The following is a 20,366-nucleotide window of genomic DNA, read 5'->3' as shown; positions in this document are numbered from 1 at the left end:
ATTATAACATTTATTTAATATTAATAAATAATGAATAATTAAAATAAAATCGCATCAACTAAAATACTTTTTTTATTAGAAACATAATTATTTAATATAAAATATTATTAAATTTTATTATTATAATATTTAATAATAATGAATTCTTTTTTTTAAATCTACTGATATTAATTAATAATAAGAAAGTACAATTTAAAAAAAATTTACATTAAATATAAACTTAGAATATTTTATATAAAAATGATTAAATAAAAAAGTTATAGGTCTCAAAAAAAGATAAAAAAGGAAAAGTAATTGCAATAAATGTATTGGACCCACAAAATAAAGAATGAGAATAAGATTGACGAGGACATATGAGATAATGAGATTATCGTTTTAGAGAATGGGAATGAAAAAATTGTGCGGATCCCATATTTGATTCTCATTCTTGCATGTTGGTAAAAACGGGAATGAAAAAAATTGATTCTCATTCCCTTGAAATAAACATGATCTTAGGTTGACAACTCAAAATGATATCTTACTACGTTTTATAAATAAAACATCATCCATGTCAAATCATTAAACGTTGACACATATACTAAAGAAATAAGATCACATTGGATAGTAAAAAGATACTGTAGGTATTTTTTAATGTAGTATTTATTTCCAAAAAATCACAAATTCAACCATGATTTTTGGTATGAATCCAAATCAATGTAAAATTATAAATTTGCTGATTTATGTACTTGTCCCTTTCTCTGAATGCTAAATATATGTTTTATTTTTTAATGTTGTAGTATTTTGGAAATTTTTGTAATTGTCACTTTCTCTAAATTGCTAAATATATGTTTTATTTTTTAATGTTTTAGTGTTTTTATTAAGGAGTTTCAAATATCTCTATATGTTTTAATAATTTTTAATTTAGTCCTTCATCGCTGGTTAATGTTAAGATTGATTTATATTAAACTTACTTGACTTGAAACTTAGCGAGTTGAGAAATATTAAATGAAGGAAAGAATTCAATGTTTAAAGAAATTAATAGAAATTTCAAGTTAATTTCTTCTCTTGAATGACTTATTTCCTTCCAAATTTACATCAATTCATCATCAATTTTAACATTTCTCAATGTCAATTAAAAAATATGAACTAAATTGAAAACAAAAATACTACGAGATTAAGGGCTAAAACAAATCTTTAGCCAATTACATTTTAAAAGTCAAATTAAGGTCGGCTCATATAGTCAATCCCGACATAGCTGAGTTAATAAGACACCTATTACCACCTCAAATATGCATGGTTCCACGTGCAATATGCTAGATTTTCTTTTTTTTTTCTCCTTCATTTTCTCTTCTTATTGCAGGTATTGTCGCCGTATGAACGGTTGGCAGAAGATGGCCCGTGGGCCGACATTCTAGCCCAAATATGGCTTTCACAATCCACGGACGTCGGTACAATCTCTCTTACATTTTATGCCAGGAAAATAAGAAGAAAAAAAAACAAATAATAATAATAAATAAATAAAGGAAAGTTAATTTTAAAAAGAAAATGAGAAAAAAAAAACGTAAAGTGATGAATGAAACGACCAAATTTATGCCAACGCTGAAACATAGTAGTCGTTAGAGATCTAATGTGGAGATTGGGACCATTGGTCCACCAAATATCTTTATCTTTTCCAATTCATTAATACTTTATTTTCCCTTTTTCTTTCTCAAAAATTACATTTATTATAATTTCAAAACTCGTAACTTTTATTTAGAATTACGTAAACGTCTTTCAAATTTTAATAAAGATTCAAACTGGTTGAAATTCAAGCACCTCGTAGATAAGAAACTCGTTTGAATAAAACAAGATTAATAAAATGGTTGTCTATTGTTATGGTTGGATTAAGTTATGACACGATTGTAAATCTCAATTTAACACAAACGATTTTTAATAAATATAATAGATTGAACAACGTTAAATAATAACACTCTTAATGACTAAAAGAAACCATAATTAAAGCACCAAACACACCGACAAAGACTTTAATGTGAGTAAAACCTTATTTAGTTCAATAAATACACATCTTATTGAGAAATATTATGCCTTAATTACTTCTTCTAGTTTGGTTCTGTCTTTTACTTCTTCCTACTCCCTCTCAATTAAACCCAAAAATTTATGTAATTGGGTGTAAGATTTGGTATTCTCAACTTATTAATTAATTCTCCACCTTAGATGTTGGTTTGGATATTAATTTTGATTCCACGTAGGGAAATGGATAATAAATGCAATTAATTGATTAGAACTTGGACTCTCTAGATTGAGTCACAAGATTCTTTTTTTAGTTTAACAATGGCAATGTAGGAATTAAATCATCAGCTTTTATGATAAATGTTGAAAGAAAATTTTTGGTTAATTATCAAGCGTAACATTATTATTTTAAAATGATAAAATTATATTTAAGACCAATCACAAATTTACATGTGTCCTCAAATTAATTTTTAAATCAACAATCAAAATTATGACATGTGCTTTTCTTATAATCTTCTGATGACATCGATTAATTTTATCAGCCTATAAATAGATTGAGCGCAAATAAGTCCATAGAAGGCCCATATAAGACTCACCAAAACTCTATAAATATAGAAGGTTACCTGTCAAATAATTCAGAATCAATCAGAGTCATCCAAAGCCATCATAGTAATCAGAATATTCTAAGACTTCATGAAGGCTCGAGGAATTGAAGACTTAAAAATTTGAAGAATCGAAGATTACAAGACGACTTCAAGGATTTGATATTCTCTTCGTCAAGCTACAAGCCGCGCACAAAACTTTGTTATAAAGCTATAAACCTAAGTACTTAATCAAGTTGCATAACCAAATACTTCATCAACCTACGTAACAAAATACTATAACAAATACAAAGTCAAAGACTCCAAAGATCCTTCAACAAGCTAGAAGTCGAAGGCGCCAACCTCTTTGTTTCGAGAACAAGTAACTGAAATTTGCATTCGAGAGAAAACATTAGAAGATTATACATTAGAGATTGTAACACACAATCACAAATACAAATATAAGATCATTAAATCCAAGTTTCTCTTCTAAAAAATTCTTTTAGCAAACAATGATAATAGATGTCTTGTATATTGAATTATATATTGAATTTACGAGTCACAACTAGACTTAAAATCCAAATCTTTTGTAATAATTAGTATCTGTGTGTGGTCTAATCAACAACCGGTGAGTTTGAAAAATCAATATAATCATATCGTTTCAATTCATAAAAATAACCATACCTCTAATATTATGTACCAAAAAAAAACTCATACGGAATATTTGAAAAAAAAAAAAGAAAAAAAAAAAAACTCCATACGAAATATTTAGGCTTGATTTACAACTTCATGACTATACAAAAATCACAAAACCCGTGATTTGAACCAAACACGTCCCAAACAATTATAATTTTATCTACACTTCTACTAGAAATAATATTATTAATAACAAGTTTAGCTTCCGCTCCCCTCCATTCTCCATATTTAAATATCCACCAACCATACTAAATTGTACTTATTGGTCAACACTTATCTTTGAAGTGACTAATCAATAAAACTATAACAATATTTTAGTTTTCTAAAAAACATAAATATATATATATATATTTTTTTTTCTACCTAATAAAAAATTTAACAGTAGTCAGGATGGGTACACAACGAAATTTTTTCTTTTTTTTTTTTTTAAATTGCTTCACATCGTGGGAAAGTGACAATAAGAACTTTGGTTTCTTCTGACCTTATGGTATAAATAATTATTATGAAAAATAACAATAATCAGTTTAGACTCTCTTACTTCATGGCCTAGTTATCGGCAGATATTAAGGTAGGCTCCCTCAGGCCTCAATTTCACAAATTTCTTATATTATTTAATTCTCCTCCACGTCACAATCACAACTCCCTTTTCCAATCCAGCTCACCCACGTGGCAAAATCGTGTCACCTCCCTTCTCCTATCCCCCTAATATGACAACTTCCAAATTCGTTGACTTTTGACTCTTTGGAAATACCAATTACCACCCTCTTCTTCTAAATTTCATATGCCCAAGTGGGACTACGACAAAGAAAGAAAAATTCACAAAAATTTAGGTCTCATTTTTGTATACCCATTTTTCAAGACCTTTCAACATCAATGTTTCGATTATTTTTCTTTTCCCAATTTTAAGAGATTGCATTACTAATTAGTTAATGGTGTTTCAAAAATTCACACCTTTTTTTATATTTGAATCCTTCGAAATTTATAAGTGACACTTTTAATTCATGAGATATAAATTTCGTTTCTATTTAGTTTACGAGGTTTTAAAAGCGATTGCTTTGATTTCCACTATTAAAAGTTTGTTTCTATTTGGTCCTTAAATTTAGTTGACTGTTAATTGATATAATAAAAAATAAATAAACGAATGTGACAGTTAACATATTTTAGTGAATAAGAGTTTCTTCATCGGTGAAAAGGTCATCGATCTCTTCAGGAACATTCTCAACTGGGTTACGAGCAAAATGACAATAACATATGGTCAATAACCCATGTAAATATATTAACCTACCACATAATATTTTCCTTAACTAAATTGAAAGACCAAGTAGAAATCAAATTCAAACTTTCAGGACCAAAATCTCGCTTTGAAATTTGATAGACCAAATTAAGAACAAAATGGGTTCTTAATCTAAACTTTAAGAACTAAATGTGTTGTTTTTAAAACTCCGGGATTAAAGAAATTATGGCCAAAATTGATAGACTAATTTTTATGATAATTCATTGCAAATAAAAAGAGAAGATTCAAACCAGGCTTTAAAGGGAAAAAAAAGTTTAAATATTTTCTTTCTACTTTAGTTCATTTTGGTTCATGTACTTCTAAACGTTCATTTTTTATTCATGTAATTCAAAAAAGTGATTATTTTGGCTCCTTCATTTTCATTTTATCTCATTTTTTTTAATCACAATTTTGATATGACACTTCAGTCATTAAATTTTTTGAAATGTAGTTATTAATTTATATTAAAATGTTTCCATTGTATGTAAAATTTATGTTAATATTTTGAAAATATAAATCAATTAAATATAGTAATCAAAATAAAAGTATAATAACTAAAATGAACAAAAATAAAAAATATATAAAATAAAAATTATCTCTAAACTACACGTTTGCAGAGTATTTTGGATTTACTATTAATATTAGGTGACAAAAATGTCACTCCCCACCCATTGCATTTTACATATAGAATTTAGGAAAATTTTGAATTAATTAAGAAAATGAAAGATTCACACGACATAAAACTGTTGCAATTAGCGAATACGCCAGCAACCCCATTTTCCCAAATTGTAAATTCCTACAATTTGCGTATTCGAATTTTCTATTGGACCAAAAAAGTATATGTGAAAATTGACATATTTTCTATTTTAGAAAAATATGTTTTTTTCAAAATAAAGAAAATGAAAAATGGGAAGGAAAAAAAAAGATTTCGATAATGGAAGGTGACGGTGACGGCAACGCAGTTGTGGAGTCCCATGTTGGATCCACCGACGGCGTTTGTGACTGTCACGCATGAACTTTTTGTCCGACGACTATGACCGGCTTTAACCGGTGCCCTAACCGCACATTTCTTGTGTTACCTGCTATAGCCGGTAAATTCGTCGGTGGCTACGCTAATCTCTCGTGTTGTGTCGCCTGTCGGTACCGACACCTTCGATTTGTTCTCTTCTCCACCTGTTTCCCGTCAATGTCCATGTGCCCGTTTTTTTGCATTATAAATTTAGTAAGTTGTTAAATTTATGGGGAAAACGCTTGTAGAACGAATAAATTGAGCAAAATATTAATTGAGTTCTTCTAAAAAATAATTTAACTTTTATCCATAAAGTTACCCGATTAGAAGGTTATGAGTTTGAACCCACCCTACGATGTTATATTAAAAAAATAAAACTTTTAGCTATAATTGTTATGAACATTGGAAACATGGATGCTTATATTTATGGTATATGGTGTTGGATTTTGATGAAATATTTATAGTGCAACTTCTACCTATTTGACTCACTCGAAAGTTTTTCAATCATCGACATAATTTACATCGCACACTTTGTGTAACCGTCAAGTCAATACCCGTGTATATGGAACCGTTAACATCACATCTTCTATCTTGATAAAGTGAACATATCATGATGATGAATTCTATTTCTCTTTAGAAGAACTGATCATCATATTCCTTAGTGTGAGAGAAATGTTGGGATGCAGACAGTAGGTAGAAGTTGCACCATAAATTTCAGCAGAATTTATTGACACGTGACAAGAAAGAAAAATATTAGAAATTACATGATCAACTTTTATGGTGAAATAGATTACAGTTCTTTGAATTGAGAATTATAATTGTCGACGAACAATGAGAACAGTGAAAGTTGTGAATTCTTCAATATCTTGTCCAAGTATAATTTTTTGGATTTTAACAAAATATTAGAAGCGCAATTGTCCCAATTAAAACATTTAAACTTGATATACTAGTTCACTTATTTGCTATGAGGGCGTCTTTTCGTGTAAATATTAAATATTAAATTTTATATAATTTACTTAGACCATAGTCCAAACATAAATTTGGTCCATATATATCTCTGGTTGTTATATTACACTACATATTACGTCATCTTTAATTATTTTAAATTTATACGTATCTTAGTATTATTAAATATAGAAATAATAATGAACTATAGGCTTCATATACCACACTTTTATTTAGTACAACAATATAGGGATATGGGGATCGAACTTCTGACTTCGTAGGAAGGAATATATACCCAATTATCGTTGAACTATGCTCATGTTTACGCTTCGTGTACCACATTTTCGAAAAGGAAAAGAAAAAATAACATAATTTGATGATTGCCAATAATCCTCCAAAGTCCAAACTATACATTCAAAAGTGTTGACAAACATGTTGGTCGGTGATTATGTGCCTCATTTGGGGTTTAATTGTAAGTTGGACTAGTTGTATGGTACCTTCATTTATCCTCATGTTAATTTTTGTCCATTCCAAATAGAAGTGTATATTTATATTATTGTTTGAAAAATCAATTATACATATATAATATTGTTTGAAAAATCAATTATATATATATATATATATATATATATATACCTTTTTTAATTGTTTGAAAAACCAATTATAGTTTTTGTAGTATGGGAAAGAAATACACCCAACTATATCTTTGATTGATCGGCGAAATTCAAATATTGAAAATTAGAAAACAATGTAATCTCATATATATATTTGTATATACAAGATTCCTTGTTTAAGAAAGAAATTTCCTTTACAGAAAAAAGTACATATATTTTAAATATTTGTTGCTCCCTATTTAAGAATCGTATTTTAAGGAGAATTGAAATGGGATTAAAAAAAAGGTCACTTTTCTTTTTCGGGAGCAACCTTTATTTCTACATTTATTTTTTATAATATTAATTATTCAAATTAATTTCACACCTTTAAATGGAAGGTCATTTGAAATTCTTTTTAATTTTCTAAAAATCTAAATTTGAAATAATGTACTTGCACTTATTCTTAGAACAGAATTCGTACGGGCATCGCATCGGCCATAACTGATTTGGCCCTTCTGATTCTGGGCCCACCACCACACCACACCACATGATGTAGCCAGCACATTACACGTGGAAACCACTGATTGGTCCAAGTTCTTTCTTAATTATCTGATCATAGCCTATCTAACACAGGGATTAGTATAGAATTAAAATGGATCTGAATCTTGAAACCAAGGCTCAGATTGGAAATTGGGAGATATAATCACGTGATTATTGGACTTATACTTTACTAATACGGCTGCGACGCAGAGGATAAAAATTTCAGCGTCTGGAAGCTGAAGGTGGTGATTCTCTGCATGGGCTCCACGGTAAGCTCGGTCAAACGGCCAATCGAGCCGATCAAACTGCAGATCAGAAGGAAGGGAACGTGGGAGGTGGGTCCCAGGTGGAATAGACGTGGCTTCTTACGTGCCTGCACGCTCTTGCCACGTGAACTCTCCCGCATATTTCGCCGAGAATTGCCACGTAAGCGGCATCCTGCTATCTATTTCTTTTTATTTTCTCTTTCGGGAATTTTCCTGTTAAGTTACGTTAATGCCCCCACGGGAATTGGAACGGATAAAAGAGAAATTTCGTCGTTCAGAGTTACGTTACGTTACGTAGTCATTTCCCTGGCTCATGTGCGTGACCATCACGGCGCCATCGGAGGAGTTCGAGCCGACAATCGGCGCGTGTTTACACGTTCTTAATTACCCAAAACCACAAAAATAAAAAAATAAAAAAATTCAAGGACACGTCAGCCACATGTGCTTCCTCTATTTAAAAATCTTTTTCTTTTTCTTTTTGGAAATCAAACTAAAATCTCTCTCTAGGTTTGTAATTTGAAATTTGGAAGGTGCGCTGGCCTGATTTTAAATTCTATGAAATTTTGAATTTCAAAATTTTAAAAGATGGGATTGACTAAATATATATTTTCCTCATATTTTTTTTTTCAAATAATAAATGTTAAATGATTTAAAGAGTTATTTTATGAAAAATAATTCAAAGTTATTTGATTGATGATATATGTCAATTACCGCTAAGCTATATTCGCTTTTGGCAAGTCTATCCTTTTTAAGATTACATTTACTCAAAATATATTATATATAAATAAATAATTTAGCTTATTCTTCTACTCCAAATTAAGAATAAAAGGAGACAATGAAAATATTTTTCGATTCTCCTATTTATTTAAACACGACAAAAGATCTCGTCATTCTTATTAAGAAATAGCGACAAATCACGGAAATGAAACATCCTCCAATGTTTTTTTTTTCTCATTAAAGATTTAAAACAAAGTACAATTAGAAGAAATAATAATGAGGAATTGATCAAGGGGATTTGCCCTAAATCAAGGCTACATAGGGCTAATAAATATGTAAAATTAGAAAATAAATTAGAAGAGAGCTACTAATAAATGTGATAAAAATAAATATAAAGCGTAGGGGGCACAAAGCCATGTGATATTTGTATGTGCAACCATGTGCATGAGGCTGTATTTTTGCTACCGACACTAAGAAAAATATATGGAGCAAATTGATTGTTGTTACATTTATCAACATATTGTAGTCCGATTGGTTGACAATGAGAGGAAAATCAAAGTGATTGGACTCACTATTGTTTTTAGATTAAAGAAAATTTATAAAAAAAAAATCTTAATTTTGTTTTTTATATTATGAATCGAGTATAAATAAATAGTAACATGTGTAACGATGAATAGGCTCACATGATCCTTTTTTTTTAAATACATATTTTACCTACATATATTTTTAAGTTTATGTCAACTTTGTATATCTATGCTCTCATTGTTGTAATTTATTGGTTTCAAATAATTAGTGGGGTTGAATGTAACAAATAATTAATGGTAAAACTCGTTAAAATAAGAGGTGAATGAGATTAAATTAAAATATGGGAATGAGCCGTGAAAGTTGTAAATAGAATGATAAATTCAAGTTCATCTAACCATGATGTCGATATGAACATAATTCAGTGGTAATTGACACTGACTCTTTTCTTTGAAGTCAGAGATTCTAACTCTCGTATTCTCAATTTGTTGTACTAAAAAAAATAACGGATGAAATTGACAAATATGAAAGTACAAGGTGTAGTTTTATTTTATATTTCGAACCCCTTTTTTAATTTGGTGCCAAATAAGTACTTAAAAGACAAGTTTCTAGTTTATTTAGTTCAACAATATGTGGGTGATAATTCAAATCTCTACGTTATATACATTAACTAACTGAATTATGTTCAGATTGACATTTTTTAATGACTACTCGTTAATTTGACTAAAATTTTGAAACTATCTAAAAATATAATAACAAAGAAAATACCTAGAAAAGCAACGTATATAATTATTTTAAAAAAAGAAAAATTTGTTTTCAAATAGAGCTTTTTATTTTTTTGCTTTTTGACATACCCTCAATTTGTAGTTACTTTCAATTTTTATCCTATAAAATTTTGCCATAATTGAAAGTGAAAACAAAATTACAATTACTTTTAAACTTTAAAATGAAAGTGGAAGTCTTTTTTATTACAAAAACATATGGGGTGGGTATATGTCAATTATTATTGAATTATGCTCGCTTTGACTTTAGTCAAAATTGAAATGTATAGATTTATCCATATTTTTGTTACAAACATTAAAATAGGACTTAATCTAAATCAAACAAAAAAAACCATGTGCATTTAATAATTAAAATATTAGCAATACATCAACAAACATTTAAAATTGTAAAGATAAATATCTTAACTTCCAAGAGTTTTGATTAGTTACCCATTACAAGGGGATGCTTTTATGACAACAAAAAAATAAGAGAAAAAAAATTCATATTTGAGTTTTTTTTTTAATAAATTTTTTTAAGTATATTATATAATTCCTCTATCAACACTTTTACTTGTTACAAGCAGGAAAAAAAAATATAATTCCTCTATCAACACTTTTACTTGTTACAAGCAGGAAAAAAAAATGAAATGAGTTATTATAATTTAACTGGTCAAGATATATATTTCACAGCAAAAAGACATGAAATTTAAATCTTCATCCCACATCTTATTGTATTAAGAAAAAAGACAAAAGAGACTCAAAAGTTTGACGTTCAAATCTCCACTTTCTCATATTTTAAAACTTTTTTATTTAAGAGGAACAGGAAACTACACATTTCAATTTTCACAGATTAACAAAAAAGATTGAACTAAAAGTCGGGAGAAAAAAACCTTAAAAATAATAAAGTGGACAACTTTTTGTATGTATCTTATCTTTAAAGTCGATGATTTAGACTTGACTATATATAATATATAGAAAAAAAAATTGTCAAAGAAAAATAATTCACTTTTACAATATTTACAGTACATAGTGGTATGCACTGTATAAGACCATAACTCAATAACCATTCCCTTAAAGATTTTTTTTTTTTTTAATGAAGAACCCTAAACTAAAAAATTACTCATATTTTTTAAAAGAAAGAACAATTGTTTTAATAAAGAATAGATTCAAAGAGTGCATCCCAAGTCGGGAATGAGAGAGAAAGTGAAGAAATTAAAATAAAGGTTCCTTAGAGGTTACAAAATTGATGGGTAAGAGAGAGAGTGATGTGGAAGGAAGAATTATTGATGGTTGATGAAAAATAAAAAGTATTTATCAAGTTATGAGAGGAGAGAGAGAGAGGCCCATCATATCAACTAGGCCCAAAAACTTTTTTTTTTTTTTTTAATTTTTGGTTGTGCTGTCACCTTTATTAACCTTCCTCAATTATATTAAACCATAGGCCAATTATTAACAAGGTAATAAAAGTCTCATTTAACTCATTCTCTTATTTTTTTTTCCTCAAAAAAAAAAAAAAAAAACTCATTTTATTATTTGTCCAATAACCTCTTTTCTATTTCTGAACAAACAAAGGCCTTTTCCTTTATTTTGAAAATCAACCAAAAGGCAAATGATGAATTGAGTAGGAATAAGAAAACATACCAACCTTAATTACCATTTTGTTTTCATGGGTTAAATTGTCGATTCAATGTAGTCTAACCAACAAATAAATTAATAACACAATAATGTACCAACTTAAGTATACTCGATAATATTCCTAGTCTAAAGGTCGTAGAACCACCTTTTCTTTTAATTATATATGTTAGGGGTGAAATGGAGAGCGACGCGTGTACCATCATGACGAAGTCATATAGCTTAGGTTGGAGCTCTAGTTCTGTCAAACTGAGGAGGAAATGTCATGAAACGTACAAGAGCAAGTCGGCTTGGACCCTACCTCGAGCAGAGTTTGCTCGACACGTATCCACTGATATTCTGCGGAAGGGCGATTTTGCTATCAGGATACCTATTGTTGGCAAAATGTCCTAGTGCTGACGAGTATGGTCTTTGATCTCGAGGCTCATCTCTCCAAATCTTATTCCTATATAAAGATCAAATCCTTATTAAAGGTGGGTAATTTCCATCATTAGATTTCTAGCTCGCTACTAATGTCCTCCTATCTGAGTTCTAACTTAAGATTCACATTGCATTTGGCCGAGCACCACTTTGGATACTAGGTTTTAATTCGTAGGTACCACTTTAGATGAGCGAGGTTCCTCAGCCAAACTTTTGATCTAGAATCCAGCAACAACGTATAACCATTAGCATTTTTTTAGAAAGGTCATTAGCATGTAATTGTTAAAAGGGTGAGTTAATAGTTACTTTATTATTCTTTTTCTATTTTTTATAGAAATAAATTGGTTTACTTGGGGCTTATCTTTCAACTCATTGTTTTAAATATATATTTTAAATCGTAATTACTTTTAAAAAAATTGTATGATTTCCACAAATGGCTAAATTTTAAAAAATATTTGTGAAAAGTATAGTATAGGACAAAGAATATACTAATAAGACAATGTCGTTTATCCATTCTAGAACTGTAATTAAGTATAAAAATATTAATATTTACTCATAAACTAAAATATCGGAGGGTCGAATGCTCACCCGAGATAGTGTTGAATTAAAAAGAAAAAAGATCATTAACATTTTTTAAGAGTTATAAATTTTTTAGTTAAAAATAATATGTACCTTATCCTATTGAACTATGCTTTTAGTTGGGCATGTATTAATGCACCTCTAATATTTTTAATTATATATTAAAAATTTACGAAAGTATATATTTTTAATTTTTTTTATTATTAATTTAATTATTTATGATTATTTTTGATTCAAGATTGTGAGGTGGGGAGGTATTAAGGTTCCTTATCCACCTAGATTTGCATTTGTGAATTAATTTTAAGAACTCAATTATTAATTACTTACCACATCTAAAAGTAAGAAAGGTACGACATATCAAAACTTTTTATTTTTCACATTTAAATATATACATTAAAAATACCATCGGTTTTAGAGAAATAGTGTCAAAGGTACGCTTGAATATCCAGCACCATCCTTGTATGAATATGAATATTCTGACGGAGAAAATATATATACCCATTGGTCTTTTATTTGAGGCAGTCCGATATAAAATTTATAAAATCGCGAACGATGTTGAATTAGCTAGATTTAGACCCTATTCCTATAGTTGGGGCCTCGTCGTCAATAACTTCAATCCATTTCCTTTACTTTTTGGTAGGGATACTTTTAAATAATACACATTGAATTTTGATCCTTTTAAATGATACTCCATACTAATTCAGTGATTAGTCATCTTTCATAATCGTAATTTTCATATGCACATAAAGTAATTGTAAAGTTATACCATTAATAATATGCTAACATAATGATTGAAAAGTAGTCCTAATTAAATTATTGAAAAAAATTAGAAAAATAAAAGAAATCTTAACTTAAAGAGTACTATTGGTAATGTGATGTACGACCCATTAAAAACATGTCACATGATTATAAATTTAAACAAAGAAAAAGAGAGAATATATTAAAATAATCTTGCACCGACATATATCTCATTTTAACTGATTTACTGAAAAAACGTGTGATCTGCAATTACTTTTCACGCTTTATAAGAAAAGGTATTAAAGAAAATTTATGTTGTTTCGACGGTGGCAAAAATATCATTCACACACTAATGAAGATTTTATTTATTGAACCATACTTAAGTATTTATTTTTATTTTTTTAACATAATATGTAGGAAGGAGAAGATTCAATCTCATGATGAGGGCCAGATGTCAATTATCGCTAGACGTAGATGTTGAAAGTAAAAAATTTGACCAATTTTTATCTTTTTCTTTTAATACGATTTCTCATGTGTCAAAAATTTAATAAGGGAAAGAGTGCTAATAAACAAACGCTTTGTTTTTATTATTTTTTTTTTTTAGGTTTAATCCTTCCACCTCTCACTCTAAAAATCAATCCATTTCCTAATATTCACTTAACATATGTAAAAACTACAATTTTAAGAGCCATTCTTTAAGAATTTTTATAATCTTAAAATTTAATCTTATTTCATCACAATTTTTTCACCTTTTTAAAAATATATTTAAATCTTTAACCAATTTTTAAAAATAGTGCTTTTTAATTTTCAAAATTTCACATAGATAGGAAATAGGTAGATAGGAAAATAACAATAATATGTTTCTTAACCTAATTTTGAAAAATAAAAATAGAAAACAAAATAACTCTCAAAGATATTGGAGGATCTTCAATCGCAGACAATAATATATTTTTAAGTTTTGTTTTAACTAAAAATTGACCACAAAGCAGTTCAATCTAAACACAAACAGTATGTTATTGAATTCTTATGAAACAGAGAATTAGCACTCCAATGTCTAAATTAGCTCTCAATCGTAGTTATCAAATCCGAATTAATAATCGAATTTGCACGTACCTCCTGTTACCATTACCTTTGGTATCTATAAGGACGAAAGAGGCAGCAGTTGCTACCGTTCGGAGATCACACACACGTTGCCATCATTGTCGGATCCTAGTCCTAGAATCTGCTTATTGAATATTAGTGGTGCAGTTGAACGTTTTTCATCTAAGACATTGAGTGTTGTTCGGCTAACCAGACTTTAGTTCGACCATTTAACTTGCAGTTTAGAAGCACATAATTATGCTTCTTTGAGTGACGACACGTGTCAAGTTCGAAATTCAGTTTAATTTTAAAAGGAAGAATACGCCTCTCTCTAGTACTGACAACCCATTCAGTGCTCACAATTTGACAAATAAGAAAGAAAAATGCAAAAACAAAACCAAAAGTTGAATAATAATAATACGTCAATATAGAGATAAACAAAACGACTCTAGAGTAAAATTTAGAATAATCAGTCACATTGTTTGTTTTAGTTGAGATGGAGGACGAGAGCGGTGGGGAAGAAATGGGGTGGGGCCCATGAGTAAGCAGAGGAGAGAGAGAGATTGAAGACTTCAACATCAAGCCAGAGAGAGAAGAGAGTGAGGTAAAGGGTAAAAATGGGAAAAGACAGCTAGCAATGAAGGACTACCCTCACCTACCATTGCCATTACATCTCTCTCTCTCTTCCATCCATACATAATTCTCTCCTCCATCCCTTCTCTCTTCTCTGCAACTTTTCCCTCTCTAATGGAGCTTCTCTCAACAACAACAATCTCTTAATTCCCTTGTTATATTCCATTTGCCAGGTGGGTTTTCCTTCAATTTTACTGGGTCTTCTTCATCCTTGCATTTCAACTTCCTTTTTGAGGCTTTATGGGGGAATTTAATGAAAATATGGGCGTTTTTCAGTTTCATGGAAAAGTATATATCACAACAACAATGCAATGGCAGTTTTTAGAATTGCAAAATTTAGGGTTTTCTTTTTGCTTTTGGGTGTATTGTATTGGAAGCAACTTCAAATTCCCAACTTCAACCGACAAAATTAATTGCATTTACAGTAACCCCAATTCCTTTTTTCCTACTGCATTTTCTCCAGAAACTGAAAAACCTCTCATTTTTGGCTTATTAACGCATTACAAATTGAAACATAGCTCACTTCTCCACCCCCTTTTTTGCAGGTTCTCAAGCTCTGATTTCCCAAGAAAATTTTCAACTTAGATTAAAAGGTTTGTTCTCACTTCTCAATCTCAACTTAGATTCAAAAGAAAAAGGAAAAAAAAAACCCCCCATTTTCTTAATTTTATCTCTGGGCTGGAAAATTTTGTATTTTACACGTATTTGGGGTAGCCAAAGTTGGGAAAGGTTCGATTTTTTTTCTAATTTTGGAGTACGGAATGCGAAAAAGGAAATGGAATTATAACGTATATAATTTTGCTAAAATACGCCACGCGCTTTTTATTTAACATTTTGCACACTTGCCAAACCAGGCCTTGACCTTTAACCTTAAGCCTCATCTTCTTTACTTTTATTTTTGTCGTCTTCAATTTCAATTTCATTTCATTTCATTTTTCCTGCTCCTCTTTCTCAGGATTTTATTTTATTTTTTCCCACAATATGATCGGAAATAGCTTCGCCGACGAGATAGACTGCGGCAGCTTCTTCGACCACATCGACGACCTCCTCGATTTTCCGGTCGAGGATGTCGACGCCGGCTTGCCGCCGGCGAAGGGCGGCGACTCGGCCAACTCGTTCCCCACCATTTGGCCGACTCACTCCGAGTCACTCCCCGTTTCCGACTCGGTCTTCTCCGCCAATAGCAACTCCGACTTGTCGGCTGAGCTCTCTGTGCCGGTTAGTATTCGCTCTCGCTTTCTTCTCACACGTGTGAAGGTTTCGTGTCTGCAGAGTATCGTTTTTCGCTCACCCTCGGGGCACGTTACCAAACCCCTCCTTGGCCCGGCGTCGACTCGACCCGACCCGGTCCAAACATATTTGTTTAATAATTAATTGAATGTAAATATATTCAATTTTTAGGGAATTTTTTTAAAATTTTTTAGCTTTTTAAATAATTTTAGATTATGAATGTCGCTCAAATTATGAAATAAAATTTACGCGGGCCATTGATTTTGGAGGCATTGGATTTATTTTCGGTGGATTTTGCCACTTTTTTTTAATGAATGAAATGAATTTAGCCGATGACGTCATTAGAATGGAATTAGTGTAAGAAATCGACAAGATTATGTTGACATGATTTGGTTGTCCACCTGGCAGTCCACGTGGGGCCAGTTTTCTGGTGCTGCTTTGTCATTTTACCCTTGATTGTAGGCGCAACTACACACATGGAAATTCATTAATTTTTTTTAAAATAAGATTTTTCTATTCGTTTAAATTTCAAATCCCCTGTCTGTAAGGGCATTTTAGTCATTCCGTAGAGTCTTCTCGGGATCTGTTCATTAAAATATGAATATTGATAAGGTAAATCTCTGGAAAATATTTTATTCTTAAATTATCACTATTTCTACCCATTGACATAATAACATAATATATTTTTAAAATATTATCATGCACATGACATTTGAGAAGTGGCCTTGTTTCTCAAATTGCATTTTGTTGGGTTTTTTTTACGTTTTAATTTAATTGATAAAGTTGAGTTGATATGAACATTTAAATCTGTCTACTTCACTTGTAAAACTTTGTTATTTTTTGTTTCCCCTAAAAAATTAAAATTTATGAGTAAAATTTTTGGTTTTTTTTTTTTTTTTTTTTTTTTTTGTGTGTGTGCAGTATGAAGACATTGTTCATTTGGAGTGGCTTTCAAACTTTGTTGAGGATTCCTTCTGTGGAGGAAGCCTTACAATGAACAAAGAGGAGCAGCCTAAGGATTTGAGTCATAACCAATTCCAAACTTCTAGCCCTGTTTCTGTTCTTGAAAGCAGCAGCTCTTGCTCTAGTGACAAGAGCCGGCCCCGTAGCCCCGAACCGACTGTCGCCACTCCGGGGCAGCAGCGTGGCCGTGCTCGCAGCAAGCGCCCTCGCCCTGCAACCTTCAGCCCTCGCCCCCCAATTCAGCTCATTTCCCCTGCTTCTTCGGTCACCGAAACAACCCATGATCAGGCATTGCCCCTTCCTCCAAAGGCCTCCTCGGACTCCGACAACTTTGCCGAGTCCCGGCCCTTGATCAAAATGCCAAAGCACAGCCCCCCCGCCTCGGCGTTGCAGAAGAAGAACAAGAAAGTCAAGTTGTCGTTTTCGCTCGCACCTTTGGATCAGGCGAATCAAAACTCGCCATCGCCACCACAATCAGTCAGGAAATGTATGCATTGTGAGATAACCAAGACTCCACAATGGAGGGCAGGACCAATGGGGCCGAAAACTCTCTGCAACGCCTGCGGCGTTCGGTACAAATCCGGGAGACTCTTCCCCGAGTACCGGCCTGCAGCCAGCCCGACTTTCATCCCATCATTGCACTCAAACTCCCACAAGAAGGTGCTCGAAATGAGAAGCAAGACCGACGACAATACTGCAATTATCACCATAAGCGTCCAGCCCGAGCTCATTCCAAACACAAACAGTGCGATTTCGATGGACTACATGTGACGAGGAGGAGGAAAAGAAGGACGACGAGGTCGAGAATCGAATTCCGTGCTCCAAGCTGTGTGGTTGTTGTGTTTACTATAATACTTGTTCTGTTTATTAGGTGGTTGTCTTTCTGTACAGGGGATGTGGGGCAACTGGGGAAATCAAGTTTTCAAAGTTTAGGAACTCAGTAGATGACAAAAGTAGAGGAGGAGGAGGAGAAAGGAAACTGATATAATGGGGAATTAGATCACAGAGAGAGATGCAAAATTTTAAGAGTAGATTTCAGATTTCAGATTTCAGTTTTAGTGAAGGGTAGGGTGTCCTTATTCCTTAAGCTTCTCTCCTTCTCTTTTGCATTCTTTTTCCCTTTTTCAATTTCTTGGTAATTCTTTTTGCAGTTCATTTGTAGTCAAAATTCTGAGCTTTTAAGTAATGAAATTTCAGGTTATTCTGCCTCTTTTAATATAAATGTCTTAGAAAGAGATGTGATGGTAATTAAACCCACGCTACAAAGTATACGAAAAGTTACAAGTTTCGTCCATCAACTTTAGAAAAAATATTGTGTTTCATATGTTTTCGAACTCGTACTAGAAAAAGTTCACACATTTTTTAGACTCAGAAACTTAATTTGTAACGTAACGAGTCCACACATCGGAGTATGCAGATTTTTGAACTTTTTTGGCAAACAAAAGTATTTTTTTAATTCAATTTGGATTTTTTTTTTTGTTTGGTAGCGTGCCTAACCAAACAAATTTAAAAAAGTTATTGAAAAAAAAAAGAATAGGCACAAATTTAAAAAAGTTATTGAAAAAAAAAGAAAAGAAAAAAAAGGTTTCCTTCAATCTCTCCATAATTGATGGTAAGAGATTGGTGATTTAAATTTGATAGGCTTTGCGTCAGGTTTGAGTTAAGTAATTGTAATGATACCAACGGGGCTGCTTTTTATTAAGCAATTTGGAAGCTTGTCCCAATCCGACCAACTCTACCAAATTCAACACACATAATTACAATTACTTTTAAAATCTGCCACTTATAAATTCATGCAAAACTTTGGCCTCATTTGCAATATTGGTCTCTAGATGTATATTTCTCCGTTAGCAAAATTTTAACATAAATCTTATACAGGATGGAAATTCTTTAGTAAATATTTATTGTTACAGTTAAAAAGGCTTAGTGAGTGGAGTGTCATGCTAATATTATGAGAGAAAGAAATGAGATAAAAATAAAAATGAAAAGAATAAAATTGTCACTTTTTAAAATTATAAAATTAAAATAAATAAAATTGAAAGTACATCGATTAAAAATAAACCAATGGATAAGCCTACCAATTTAATGAATAAAATTGTTTGAGCCAAATGTGTTTTTCTTATTTTATTTTAATTTGTTTTCACATATGGACAAAATAAATCAAGTTATTTAATCCTGAATATTTTTTTGTATACTCGGCCGTTATGAGCATGGAGGAACTCCATGATAAAGTTTTAACTTTTAACTTCAAATAATATTATGAATATATACGCCAATCTTAACCTAATTCAACTAGTTAAACATATATCTTTGATTAAAAAATCGTGTGTTCGAGTTTTCATTCTCATGTGTTATTGTATTAAAAACATATCAACCGTCTTTTATTAGCAAGAAGTTAATCGGAGGTGCAAATCCTCACTCTACGTATTATTCAACCCAAAAGAAAGGAAGCAATCTTTTCGTGGTTTTCTTTTTTTTTTTTCAAATTTGAAATTGACTATGCACATTCTTTTTCGCAACTTGCAAATATTCAAATTTGCATATAAAATTGAAATTCAAATTTTAGGGACAACAAAATTTGAATGTGAATTTTCATTCAAAATTTAAAAGAAGGTAGAAAGAATAATATGATTATTGATGTTACTTTAAATGAAAGGATGGTGAGAACTTTTTATCACATGAAAAGATGTTTCCTCAAACACAAAAGACAAAACTCTAAGATTTGTTGGATTATTACAATTAGAAAGAGACATTAAGGATTGTTTAAAAATGATTAGTTAGGTGCCATTAACCCAAAAGTCCAACCCACAACCAACCTCACCTTATTTTCAAGCTTTACCTTAGCCACTTGAGTGAAAAACATTGCCCCAAGGTGTGGCATCACTTTATTTCATGACTCTTTTAATTGTTAAAAAAAAAAATCCTACGTTAAAATTCAATTTTCGTTCTTGTACTTTCAGTCTTGGTTTGTTTTAGTCCTGTACTTTGAAAATATTTATTTTGGTCCCTGTACTTTTAATTTTAGTTTATTTTAGTCTCCGTACCTTGAAAATATTCAGTTTGGTACTTCTACTTTTAGGAGAGGATCATTTTAGTCAATCTTTACAAAATTTTAACATAAATTTTACACGTAACGAAAACTTTTTTAATATAAAGTAATGTTTATATTTTAATAAATACATCGACTGTAATGTCGTGT

The 20,366-nt window shown here is 30.9% G+C and overlaps 1 protein-coding gene across 3 annotated transcripts; it reads left to right on the top strand.

Annotated features, from left to right (window-relative positions):
* The first annotated feature begins 14,962 nt into the window (after positions 1 to 14,962).
* LOC111010183 (GATA transcription factor 8) lies at positions 14,963 to 18,389 on the top strand. 3 transcript variants are annotated; one of them, XM_088116904.1, is made up of 4 exons: positions 14,965 to 15,147; positions 15,520 to 15,567; positions 15,930 to 16,192; positions 17,126 to 18,389. In XM_088116904.1, exons 3-4 carry the CDS (start codon positions 15,956 to 15,958, stop codon positions 17,936 to 17,938), a joined length of 1,050 nt encoding a protein of 349 aa, XP_087973030.1. In that variant the 5' UTR covers positions 14,965 to 15,147; positions 15,520 to 15,567; positions 15,930 to 15,955; the 3' UTR covers positions 17,939 to 18,389. The 3 variants fall into 3 exon arrangements, with proteins under 3 accessions (XP_087973031.1, XP_087973030.1, XP_087973029.1); XM_088116903.1 differs by lacking the exon at positions 14,965 to 15,147 and adding an exon at positions 15,188 to 15,398; XM_088116905.1 differs by lacking the exon at positions 15,520 to 15,567 and having other exon boundaries at positions 14,963 to 15,147.
* Positions 18,390 to 20,366: the final 1,977 nt, after the last annotated feature.

This window comes from Momordica charantia, assembly GCF_013281855.1.
Source record: "Momordica charantia cultivar OHB3-1 chromosome 9 unlocalized genomic scaffold, Mcharantia_2.0 BLBB01000009.1, whole genome shotgun sequence".
Taxonomy (NCBI): Eukaryota; Viridiplantae; Streptophyta; class Magnoliopsida; order Cucurbitales; family Cucurbitaceae; genus Momordica; species Momordica charantia.
The sequence above is the reverse complement of the archived record's forward strand: the minus strand, read 5'-3'. Positions and strand labels throughout refer to the sequence as shown.

What these genes read in the sequence shown, in the direction of transcription:
- LOC111010183 (XM_088116903.1), top strand. Translation starts at nt 15,215, where the DNA reads ATGGGGGAATTTAATGAAAATATGGGCGTTTTTCAGTTTCATGGAAAA. An exon ending in CAAAATTAATTGCATTTACA is followed by an intron (nt 15,399 to 15,519) that starts GTAACCCCAATT and finishes CCTTTTTTGCAG; the next exon opens with GTTCTCAAGCTCTGATTTCC. An exon ending in CGGCTGAGCTCTCTGTGCCG is followed by an intron (nt 16,193 to 17,125) that starts GTTAGTATTCGC and finishes GTGTGTGTGCAG; the next exon opens with TATGAAGACATTGTTCATTT.